This window comes from Musa acuminata, chromosome BXJ1-2, assembly GCF_036884655.1.
Source record: "Musa acuminata AAA Group cultivar baxijiao chromosome BXJ1-2, Cavendish_Baxijiao_AAA, whole genome shotgun sequence".
Taxonomy (NCBI): domain Eukaryota; kingdom Viridiplantae; phylum Streptophyta; class Magnoliopsida; order Zingiberales; family Musaceae; genus Musa; species Musa acuminata.
The window spans coordinates 23,783,038-23,795,321 of NC_088328.1; the positions used below are offsets into that span (position 1 = coordinate 23,783,038).

Genomic DNA, 12,284 nt, shown 5'->3' on the forward strand with positions numbered 1-12,284 from the left:
TACGAAGGGGGGAAGCAGCAATTCCATGTCGTCGTGGTTTCTTTTACTTGTGTTCGTGAACTCGATTCAATACTTTTTCTCCTCTTCTCCTCATGTCATGTTTCTGTTCACTCGTGAATGTTTGGGCTGCATGCTTACCCCATTCCATCTCCAAGAATGGAATGTTCATATGGCATCTCGGTATCATTTCCCTCAAAATTTGAGCCTACAGTCGAAGGATTTCATGAAATCTCCAAGGAATCCGTTCTAGTTTTGATTCTGATTGACACACGGACAAGTTTAAGAGGCCAATGCCTACTTTATCTCGGCAAATCAGAGGAGCACTTTATATGTCAATCACATGAATAAACTTTGACCACGAAAGTTGCTTGCTAGTCCGGGAAAAGTCAAGTCAAACTCTGGAAATCAATCGAATTCTTTCACGCAGACAGTCTACGCTCAAGTTTATAATCCTTATTCATGGACAAAGGTGAACAAACCCCTCAAATTAGATTAAATCCAGGCCATTGCAGTTTGCAACTTCTTCTTTATGTTCCTCCAATTCTTACAGTTGTTAATGATCACCCGCAATTTCTTCCCAATATATGTTCCCCTTTAGCTCAAGCAATATCTGAAGGTAACTTTAGCTTTAAATTTTGTGTGGTTTGGAAGTTCCAGAAAAAAAAGTTGCATCTTATGTCCCGAGTTAATTACAGAAATGAGGTTGTCTCGTCGACTATGCATTGATACTTTGGAATACGATCAAGAATTTGAAGCCGTCTGGCAACGTTTACAAGTGAGAATGGAATGGATAAATGAAATCAAAAGTACCCATTGGGACTGCACAGGAGAAACCTTTATGACTGACTTTTTGAACAGTTCATATGAGGCAGTCACTGTTAACTCACATCTACACAGATAGCTATGTAGATAAAGAGAACATGTTGTCTTTCTGGATGTGACAACGTCGAAGAGTAAAGGTTGGCCATACATCGAATACGTACTCTGTTTTCGTGTCGATTATAATTGACCTACTGCACTGTTCGACCATTAGTGTCATGTATTTTTCTTCTCCAAGTGTCAATCTCCATGCCAGCCAAATGGTGATCATTGACAACCTTTTATATTTCGTTTAATTTGTAGAACGTGCTCATGCCACACTAAATCTTTAAATCTCAAGGTACTTGAAGAAACTGATCAATGCTGCTTATCTGACTCATTAAGGACTATATCAGCTCAGCAATGTTTCAATCAACAAATGCGAATTACTACTTCTGTTGTGGTGTTCAAAAGCTGAGGAAAAAGATGTGCTACAATCTCCTGGTGGTGGCAATTCCATGATTGTCCACAGAGGATGCTAATTCGCATGCAGTTCCTCTGAGAAATTAACTCAGAAGCCTTATATTTGTGCTTCTGCTCAACCAAAGAAAGAGATCAGAAGTGGGGATAGAAGGCCCATGTCGGAGGCGGACCCCAATTACCTCTTCCAGGCCTAAATTGTAGAGTAAGTTAATCTCTGTCATAACCAAGTCTCGGCAACGATCTCCAAAATGTTCCATGCATCTCTGCCATGTAGTCAGCAACACCATGTTTTCACACCGAAGCAACGTTAAGTCATTGAATTCCGTCGACTACTCTCAGTGCAAGCATCTTCCTCGGCATCCATGCAACTGTTTCTCTTCCTTTATGTTCAGAGATAATGAAGTTGGCTTCCAGCTACTCATTTGTTTGAGAGTAATAAGGTATATTTTGGGTCTGGTCACGTCACAACCAACGCCATGTCACACCATCGCCAGGTCAGCAAGAGGAGTACTCCTACGTGCTGAGCCAAGATTCGTACTAAGACATTTCTTGGTACATGCTATCCCGGAAAGCTCGGGACGGTATTGTATGGCGCCGTTCCATGCGTTCCGGGACGGGCCGTACAAAGGTACCTACTCGCCTCTGGAGGATTGATCGTCGTGCCAAACCTGTGTATGGCCGACTCTCTACAGTAGTATAAAAACCCATGGCCGATATCTAGCTAGAGAAGGCAAAAAAAATGAAGAGAACCAAGCACTAACTCACTCGTTGAAGGACCAAAGTTGGTAACCACCCGACAAGCGCCTTATATGCAGGAGAGCGGCCCCCCCCCCCCGAGGCGTGATCGTCCTGACCGAGAGATGCCAACCAGCATCCCGACGCCAACATCCTAACTCGTGGGTGTGATCAATCCCAGAAACCCGTTCAACCGAGCGAAGACTCCCGATATCAGCCCGTAGACCAGGCCGTACTGACTCACCAGCCACGGTACATCAGTTCACCAATTTTTTGACGCTAGAAGGAAGGCCATATCACAGGAGCACCCCGCATGAGTTCCCCACAAGGGAGAACCATCGGTCGGCCAACCCCCCTTCGGAACTCTGGGATCATCCCCTCCCCGTCCTCAAAGATGAGAGGATCCCGGTCTTGACGCCAGATCGCTACTAGCATCTGTTTAATGATCTGGGAATTTCTCCCCCTGGATATACCACAGGACCCTTGGTCGTTTCGCCCGAGGCGTTCCTCAGCCTAGCCAAGCAAGTATAAACCCTGGCGGGGATGATGTAGACAATCGTCCTGCTCATTCCTCAGATCGTATAGCTAGCAGCTCCCCCCACCGATCCGACGAGGCAAAGGCCAAGCAGGGAACAAGTCGGGATGGGAGAAGCCCGAGAGCAGATAGTAAACCTGAGAAGCCTTCCTGAGCAGAGCGCACCCACACCCTGCCGAGTCACTCCGCCCCACCCTGAGCTCGATACCTTATCATTGGACTCGACAGATAACTCATTCAAGGTCCAACTGTCCATAGTCAACCAACGCCTCGACGAGTTCCAGCGCGAGTTCCAGAAGTCACGCGACGAGGCAGGCGAGAGCAGCTCGGGTGGATCCCCATTTGCTAAGGAAATACAAGACCAGCCCGTGCCGCTCAACTTCAGGCTACCGGCATTGAAAACGTATGACAACGGCTTCGACCCCATGGAATATGTCGTCGCGTTCCAAGCACAGATGGCCCTATATGGCACCTCCGACGCCCTGATGTGTCGGGCATTCCCGACTACCTTCAGGGGACCAACACGAGCATGGTTCAGCTGACTGTGCCCGTCCTCGATCTCATCCTTCGACCAGCTCACGAGGGAGTCCGAGCAAAACTTCTTGGCAAACGTGCAATCCATGCCTTCCACGACCACCTTGCTCACATTATCCCAACGTGAAGACGAGTCGCTCTCTCAATTCGTGACACGTTTTGCCGCTGAAATCCGAAGATTCTCGAACGCTCATCCTTCTTTGATCATGCAGGAGTTCCTGATAGTCTTGAGACCTTCGAGGTTCTTCTGGTTGCTAATAGAGAAGCCACCTGCAACCATCCCCGAGATGCTCCAACGCGCTAACTAGTACATTGCCGCTAAAGCTCTAATGGCGGGGAGGCACGAGGATGGAAAGAGGCCAAGGATGGAGCAGTCCCGAGGGACAACTTCAGCAGCACCGGTGCAACCCCGTCGGAGGCCTGATTGACCTGAGCAACTACTCCAGAGGCCCCCGCCTCTCCCTCTAAACATGTCTTGTACCGAGATCTTCTTCCAGATCAGGGAGAAGGGCCTCTTGCGACAACCCAACCCTATGAAGGCTACTCACAAAATCGATCTAAATATTACATGTTCCACCAGGACTACGGTCATGATACAGAGGACTGTCACGACCTCTGAAACTAGATCGAGGAATTGATCCGGAAAGGTCACCTCGGGCGTTACCTCAGGGAGCCGAGAGAGACATCTCTGCATCCCCGAGGGCTTGTCGAGAAACAAATCGATGTCATCATCAATGGACCGATAATCGACGACAATAGCATGACGATGAGGAAGGCCTACGTATGTAGCACGATGGAGAAACGTCCCGGACCCAAGTGTCGAACATGAGGAAAAGAATAGAAAATAAGAACAATTACTGAAGAAGCTTTATTGAAGAAATGAAAAATGCTTCAATACATTAACATGTTCCCTCTCCTATTTATACAAATTAGGAGAAAGGATTTTCCTCAACAGAATAGAGGATTTTTCTTAACAGAATAGAGAGATTTCCTCATATAGTTGGGGAAATCTTATCTTCTATCATGCCCCCGCAAGATATGGTACTCCTGATAAGGATACCAATCTTGGATCGATGCAAAGAATGATTTACAAGCGAGAGACTTCGTGAGTAGGGCAAGAGCCGCCCTTTGTTCTCCTTAAGTCCACCGATTTTTGGCAGATCAGCGAAGGCAGCGAAGGCTACCATGGTGAGGAAGATGAGGATTGGCCGTGGAGCCTCTTAGAAATGTGGCTGCAGTGGCGTTGGTCGCTGGCCGAAGGCTTCGCTTTTCTCAACGACGTTGGTCGCTGGCCAAAAGCAAGAGCGAAACTTCGCTTTTCTCATTGCTCTGATACCATAAGGAAAAGAATAGAAGATAAGAACAATTACTGAAGAAGCTTTATTGAAGAAGTCAAGAAGCTTTATTGAAGAAGTAAAGAAGCTTTATTGAATAAATGAAAAATGCTTCAATACATTAACATGTTCCCTCTCCTATTTATACAAATTAGGAGAAAGGATTTCCCTCAACAGAATAGAGGATTTTTCTCAACAGAATAGAAAGATTTCCTTATATAGTTGGGGAAATCTTATCTTCTATCAGAACGCTCCCACCACGACGTTGCATTGGTGATCTCCATCCGAATCGCCAACGCTCGGGTGAAAAGAGTAATGGTCGACACCGGGAGCTCTGCCGATGTGCTATACCTCGACGCTTTCAAGAAGCTCGGCCTAACCAACATGGACCTCACCCCCATGGCGCCAGCACTCACTAGGTTCACAGGGGATTCCATCTCCTAGCTTGGGACCACCATCCTCCCTATCACCATCGGGGAGGAACCCAAAGCCAAGACAACAATGACTACCTTCGGTCGCCCGACGCTCAACAAACTGAAAGCAGTAGTTTTCACCTACCACCGAGCCATCACATTTTCAACTTCGGCAGGGGTCGGGGACTCCCGAAGCGATTTGAGAGAATCAAGACGGTACTACCTTACAACGGTTACTCTCTTGGAGAAGTCACACCCCTGTCAAGTCCAAGATCCTCGTGGAGAAGGTGTGACACCAACGCACTTGGAGCCCCCTGAGCAACTCACCGAAGTACCCCTAAAGAGGGATCGACCCGATTTGACTGTGAAAATTGGGATGACACTCCTCGAAGCAAACCAGCTCCAGCTCATAGATTTCCTGAAGGAAAATGCTGATATGTTTGCATGGTCCTCGAAGGAGATGCCCGAAATCGACCTAGGGGTAACCCAGCATGACCTTAACATTCACCCTGAGGCTAGGCCGATGAAGCAAAAGCCGAGGAAGTTCGCTCTCCACCGACAAAAGGCAATCAGTGACGAGGTCGACCGCCTAAAAAAGGCAGGATTTATAACCGAGGTGAAATACCTTCGGTGGTTGTGTTGACTACACCGATCTCAACCGAGCATGTCCCAAAGATTGCTACCCACTCCCGAGAATAGATCAGCTGGTTGATGCCACTGCAGGCTACAAACTCCTCATATTTATAGACACATTCTCATGCTACAACCAGATCCGGATGGCACCATAAAACCAAGAGAACACTACCTTCATCACTGACAGAGGAGTATATTACTACAAAGTGATGCCTTTTGGCCTAAAAAGCACCGGGGCAACTTACCAAAGAATGATCGACAAGCTATTCAAGCAATATCTTGGGAGGAACATGGAAGTGTACATAGACGACATGATCATGAAGAGCAAGACAGCAAGCACACATCTGGCCGACCTGGCAAAGACATTCCAAATGCTCAAGTGGTTCAATATGTGCCTGAATCCCTCGAAGTGCGTCTTCGGGGTCAGCTCGAGAAAATTCCTTGGGTTCTCATCCACCAGAGAGGGATAGACGCCAACCCGAAAAAAGTTCATGCCATAATAGAGATGCAGCCTCCCTGTTCGATCAAGGAGGTGCAGTGCCTCGCAAGAAAGCTAGCAGCGCTCAGTAGGTTCGTATCGCGATCGGGCAACAAGTGCCTCCCCTTCTTTCGAGCTCTTCGATAGGCCAACAACTTCCCATGGACCTCGGAATTTGAGGAAGCCTTCGAAAAGCTAAAGGCGTGCTGAGGCGTGAGAGTCATCTTCTTCGCCTTCTTCTTCAAGTCGGTCAGTGGTCGGGGCACGAGAGTCATCTTCTGGGAGCCCAGGGGTAGAGGTTATTAGCTCGTCTTTGGGTGGCATGCCTTTAGAGGCCGCAGAGGGCTCTGCCGCACTTGAAACCATCATGTCGTGGCGTGACGTAGACTCGGTAATGACCGAGGAACTTTTGGGGATAATTCGGGATCGCTACTGTATCTCAAAGTATTATGGGATTAATGCTCCTTAGCCTGGTCAACGACCATATGATCCATTTCCCGACAGATTTGGGTTGACCGTGGGTGCCCTCGAGGCGGGACTGCGGTTCCCGTTGCATCCCGTCATTGAGGAGTGCCTCCGTAAGTGGGGAATATCATCGTCCTAAATGGTGCCAAACTCTTGGCGCTATATGGTGGCTTTCCTCGGGGAGTGTCAGGGAGCGGGGATCAAGCCAACCCAGACATTCTTCCTGGCCTGCTTCCGTCTGTGTAAGGGGCGAGGTGGGTATCACCTGACTGCCCGTGGTGGTTTCAAGATCAGCAACACTCCTTCCAATAACAAAGGTTGGAAGAGTCACTATTTCTTTATCGGTTGTAGTCGGGAGTAGGGTTTCAATATTAAATGAATTTTCCGAACCATCAACAATGTCCCACCGTTTTTAAATGTGATCGTCCAATTGATTCTAAATGTGCTCTAAATGACACATCAGTTCACCAACCACGATACATCAGTTCACCAGGTAAATGCTTCTAAATGTGCTCGTCCAATTGATTCTCTTCTCGATCTTGATGTGCCAATTGATCAAACGCACATGACGGTGTTCGTGAACATACATTGAAGATCACGGATGGAGTTTTTGGCTTGCCGTGGATGGTGTGTAGAGAAACACACAAGGCCACCCTGTGAAGTCGAGAAGGGAAGGAAAGATCCAACTGCAGGACAGTACCAACGGCTTGGCTTTTATTCGCTGTACAGGTGAGGGATGAGATGGACGGATGATCTAATATTATATTGCAGTGTTGAGGGTATCCAATCATTGTACGTCTGACAGTAGTCGTAGGAGTGCCCTAAAATACAAAAACAGGATGTGATTAAGTAATTTAGAAGTTGATAAGAGTAGACTTGCCTCCGATGTGCTATCCAGACTTCATCAACACATAGTTAATACCTTAGCAATATAAGGGTGACAGTTTAGTCGACATTTCAACATAAACTATATAGAACATGAAGCTTTTCAACTCCCAACGAGTATAATACGAGGCGATCTAGTAGATTCAATGAATTTACTCTCTAAGTAAACCCATAACTATATCTTTGATTCTCATTATCATTATTCAATTCCCTACAACTGTCTACTACACCATACAAAAGCCCAAGTACGCCATTGTATAAAGCGACCAAGTCACATCTCATTCATTTCAAGTAAATCTGATTTGGATTACACTCTAAAGACTTGTCTTTATCGAGTTTATTAATTTAAACATTGAAAGGGTTTTATCGGACAAGTTTGTTTTGTCTTCTAAATTGATGCTCGACGATGGCAAGAGAGGGTTTGCTGCAGCCATCCTTGTACTATTCTGATCCCATCGTGAGGCATGCGTGACCAACCAACCTTGCCCACAGATGGTACTCGATGCAGCCATCCTTGTACAATTCTGATCCCATCGAGAGGCATGCGTGACCAACCAACCATGCCCACAGATGGTACTCGATGCAGCCATCACTAGCATAGTATGTCAACACGATCTTGGGTATCATTTCTTACAATAATAATAATGATAAGAACGTCGAGTCCCACGTTGATGTTCTGGAATCGACGTTCTTATCGGTTTTCGTTAAATTCAACTCGGCTCATGTACGTAATTGACATAAATGAGTCACATTGGGTGCGTATCTAATTTTTTTTTGACTCTAAGCTCCTCTTATTGCACGTCCATGCATCGAACGTATATCAAAGTAATATGGATGACACAACACCGAGACTTTTAGGTAGACGTCTGTCGCAAACATCCCCGATTTCCTCAGAGACTTTGAGACGTGAAACTGACAACTCTTCTACCTCTCTCTAGGAATTAATCACCTAATCTCCTTCTTGAATCACGTGTTATATGACCATCAACCATCAGCCTTTAGCCGGCACCGAGACAATGACAATTATGAGCCTTTTCAACACTTCATATCTTTCAGGATTGCATAGTCTCTTGCTTAGTCAACGTGCTTTATCTCCCTTATTTTATATGATTTTTTTTCTGACACCTAATTGTTACGTAAACCGTGATCAAGCTATCTATATATATATATATATATATATATATACCCAGACCAACTCTGGACAATCATCATGGCTGCTACACGCATTGCCCTGTTCGCGTCCGGCCTCGCCGTCTTGCTTCTCCTGGTCCAAGGATCGCCGCCAGGGCCCGTTGTCCAGTGCCGGTCCGGCAACACTAACTGCACCGTGACCAACGGCTATGGGGCCTTCCCTGATCGCAGCACCTGCCACGTCGCCGCGGTCGCGTACCCTAAGACCGAACAGGAGCTCCTGTTCGCTGTCTCCGGCGCCACCGCGAAGCAGCAGCACATGAAGGCGGTCACGAGGTACTCCCACAGCATCCCCAAGCTGTCGTGCCCCGGCGGGCCGAGTGGCCAGGGCCTGGTCATTAGCACCCAGCGCCTCAACAGATCGGTGCGCGTGGACATGGCCACCTCGCGGATGACGTTCGAGGCAGGGATCACACTTAGGCAGCTCCTCGACGCGGCGGCCGCCCGTGGCCTGGCGCTGCCCCACTCGCCGTATTGGCAAGGGGTAACGCTGGGAGGGCTGCTGAGCACCGGCTCGCACGGGAGCTCGTTGTTCGGGAAAGGCTCAGCAGTGCACGAATATGTGGTGGGGATGAGGCTGGTGGTTCCACGTCCGGTCCCGGTGAACGGATACTACGCCAAGATCGTTAACCTTGGTGAGGATGATCCTGATCTCTTGGCTGCCAAGGTTTCTCTCGGTGTTCTCGGAGTTATTTCTCAGGTATATATATGTGGTGACCTACGTGTTATTCTTTGTTCTTTACACAGTTTGAGATCCATGTGATAACTCATCTTAGTTCTTCATGGTGGTTCTTCCAACCACGTCAAGTACTTTCATAAACTGAGTACAGGACTTGCCACGTCTCGATGCTAATTAGGTGCAACTATATCCTTAATTCTTCATGTTATAATAGAGATCATTCTATTGTTATTAGCAAGGCTTTGTTTGCACTACGTCAGCAAAATGTCTAGACAAAAAAGAAAAATAACTTGTTTTCTATCAAATCACTTTACAAAGGAGAAGACCTGTTCTTTACCTAGAATCTAGAAAGTAATGTAAAATAATAGGCAGTTGATGATCCCAGTGGACTTTAGTTTTAATCTTTTCCTTCTTTTCTTGCTTTGCGTGTCTTCCTTGTTGGGCTAATGCAAACCTTTGAATCGTTCTAATGATTCCATGTACGTGCACTCGTAGTTTATAGTAACTACACAACACAATTGAGTGTTATGGAACATATGAGCACATGCAAACCCACATGGACAAAGATCAGAGAAAAAGCAAACTTATATGATAGCGAGTGCATGATTTGAAGCTTTGCATTTAGTTATATCTTATAATGAATAGTATTTTCCTTTTAAGAACAGCCACAGTGACGTTGATGATGGCTCGGTGTAAATGAGAGTGGCCCTTCACATGCGGAGCCTCGCGCAAGGCAAGAGGCAGGCAGGTCCATACTGCCTTGCCTTGCAGAGCTTACGACCGGGTCCACTAATTACATCGGACGATAGGGGATGTCAGTAGTAGTAGTTCTTGTTTCAATCTTTTTGCCTGAATAGCTGAAAAGAGTTGACATGCAATACATGGAAGCTTTTGTTCTGCTGCTTCATGAGAAGTAATCTACGAATTTCTTGAACCGATCGACCAGGTCACCCTCCAACTTGAGCCAATGTTCAAGCGATCCATCACCCACAGGGTCATAGGCGACGTTGGCTTCGAGCAAACCATCTCCTCGTACGCTGTCACTACGTACTATGGAGACATCAGCTGGTTTCCGTCACAAGGCAGAGTGGTGTACCGCGATGATATCAAGGTCCCCATCACCACCAAAGGAAAGGGCGAAAACGATTTGCTAGTGTTTCGAGCGCAGTCCTCCATCGACGTAGCCTCTGCACGTGCTTCAGGTCTTATATATTGCAGCTTTTATTTTGCTTGACAATCTTGATGTAGTGTTCGAGCAGTATCGTACGAGATTTATACTGACAAGGCATCTCTTGTCCTCTACCATGTGTTTGTGTTTATGACTGCAGAGGAACTATTGGAATTAACAGGAAATGCCGGAGGCAAATGCGTGCTTTCCAGATCGCAAGTAGATACTCAGATCGCGAACGGCATGGGGCTTAAGAACAATGACGGCGGCTTGTCAGATTTCACCGGCTATCCGGTCATTGGAAACCAAAGCGACATGCAATCCTCCGGTAGGTCCTCCAATTATCCGAAGAATATATATGATGACACATGTAACACCTGAATTAATTAGTCTGAACCATCATCTCTCCAGGTTCGTGCCTAAGGAGTGCAGAAGACAACCTTCTCACAGCCTGTGGATTTGACCCTCGCTTTGCGGGGTCCTTCTACCACCAAACCGCGATAAGCATCCCCTTCACCACCGTTGCAGACTTCATCGCCGACGTCAAGAAGCTCCGCGACGCCCACTCCAACGCACTCTGCGGCACCGAGCTGTACTTTGGCTTCTTCATGCGCTTTCTCCGCAACTCCACGGCCTATCTTGGCAAAACGGACGACGTGGTGGAGATCGACATCACATACTACCGTTCCAGGGATCCAAAACGGCCGCGACTCTATGAGGATGTGCTCGAGGAGATCGAACAGATGGCCTTGTTCAAGTACCATGGGTTGCCGCACTGGGGGAAGAACAGAAACGTCGGCTTCCTCAATATCAAGAACAAGTTGGGGGCTAAGTTGGACAAGTTTGTGAGTGCCATGCAAAAATATGACAGCAAAGGATTGTTCTCTTCAGATTGGACCGATGCAGTGCTGGGACTGCGAGGGAAGGAAGTTGTGGTGCAGGGCGATGGTTGTGCACTGGAGGGACTGTGCATTTGCTCCACTGATGACCACTGCGCTCCTAAACAAGGCTATTATTGTCGATCTGGACAAGTATATGAACAGGCTCGAGTTTGCCGGAAGATTAAATCCGTGGAAGCTGATGGTTTGCCATGGAGCTCATCATACCGTTCACATTCACTGTAAGATCTGTTTCTGTGTCGCTTCCTCTTTGAATAAAAGACGTGATGTCAGTCAATAATTGCTACATAATTTTATATTGTAATATTAAAGCAAGGGTCGACAAATGCTATATTGTATGAGAGGCTGATTACGTTCCTTCTGATTTATCTGTACTGGTCCAAGATGACTTATACAAGCCATTCTATGGAATTATAATGTCTTAATCAATTTCTTTATGGGAAAACAATTAGTACATAATTTCTCATTATTTTTAATAGCAAGATCCCAATGCGACTCGCCGGTATCCGTTGCATGAAAGGGACGAGGTTGCAAGAAATAACAGTGCCATTATTAGTGCCATCGTGTGAAGAGACATAGTATGTTAACGCGATATTCTTCGCTGTTGCTAAAGGATGAATATCTAGATCCATTCGATTATGAGTTATATGCGACTTACAAGTCTTACATTCATGAAAAATTAACCAACTCTCTATTTAGTGGAATGAGAGAGAGAATTATTGAGTTGCTGGAACTTATACATAGTGATGCATGTGGTCCTGTGTTTATTCATGCCATAAAAGGTTATTCTTACTTTATTATATTTACTGATGATTTCTTTATATATGAACAAGTATACTTGATGAAATACAAGTCCAAGACCTTCTAGAAATTCAAAAATATAAGAATAGTGTAGAAAATTAGATTGGAAAGAGTATCAAGACTCTTCAATCAAATTGAGAAGGTGAGTACTTAAGTGTAAAGTTTACACAGTTCCTCAAGGATCATGAGATTCTATCTCAATGGATACCTCATTATACACCTCAACTCAATAGTATATTGGGAACGAGGAATC

General features: G+C 46.3%; 1 protein-coding gene across 1 annotated transcript; it reads left to right on the forward strand.

The window, feature by feature from the left end:
• The first annotated feature begins 8,494 nt into the window (after positions 1–8,494).
• On the forward strand, positions 8,495–11,571 carry LOC103976377 (L-gulonolactone oxidase 2). The gene is made up of 4 exons (XM_018822317.2): positions 8,495–9,184; positions 10,110–10,365; positions 10,492–10,659; positions 10,743–11,571. Exons 1-4 carry the CDS (start codon positions 8,504–8,506, stop codon positions 11,453–11,455), a joined length of 1,818 nt encoding a protein of 605 aa, XP_018677862.2. The 5' UTR covers positions 8,495–8,503; the 3' UTR covers positions 11,456–11,571.
• The last annotated feature ends 713 nt before the right edge of the window (positions 11,572–12,284 follow it).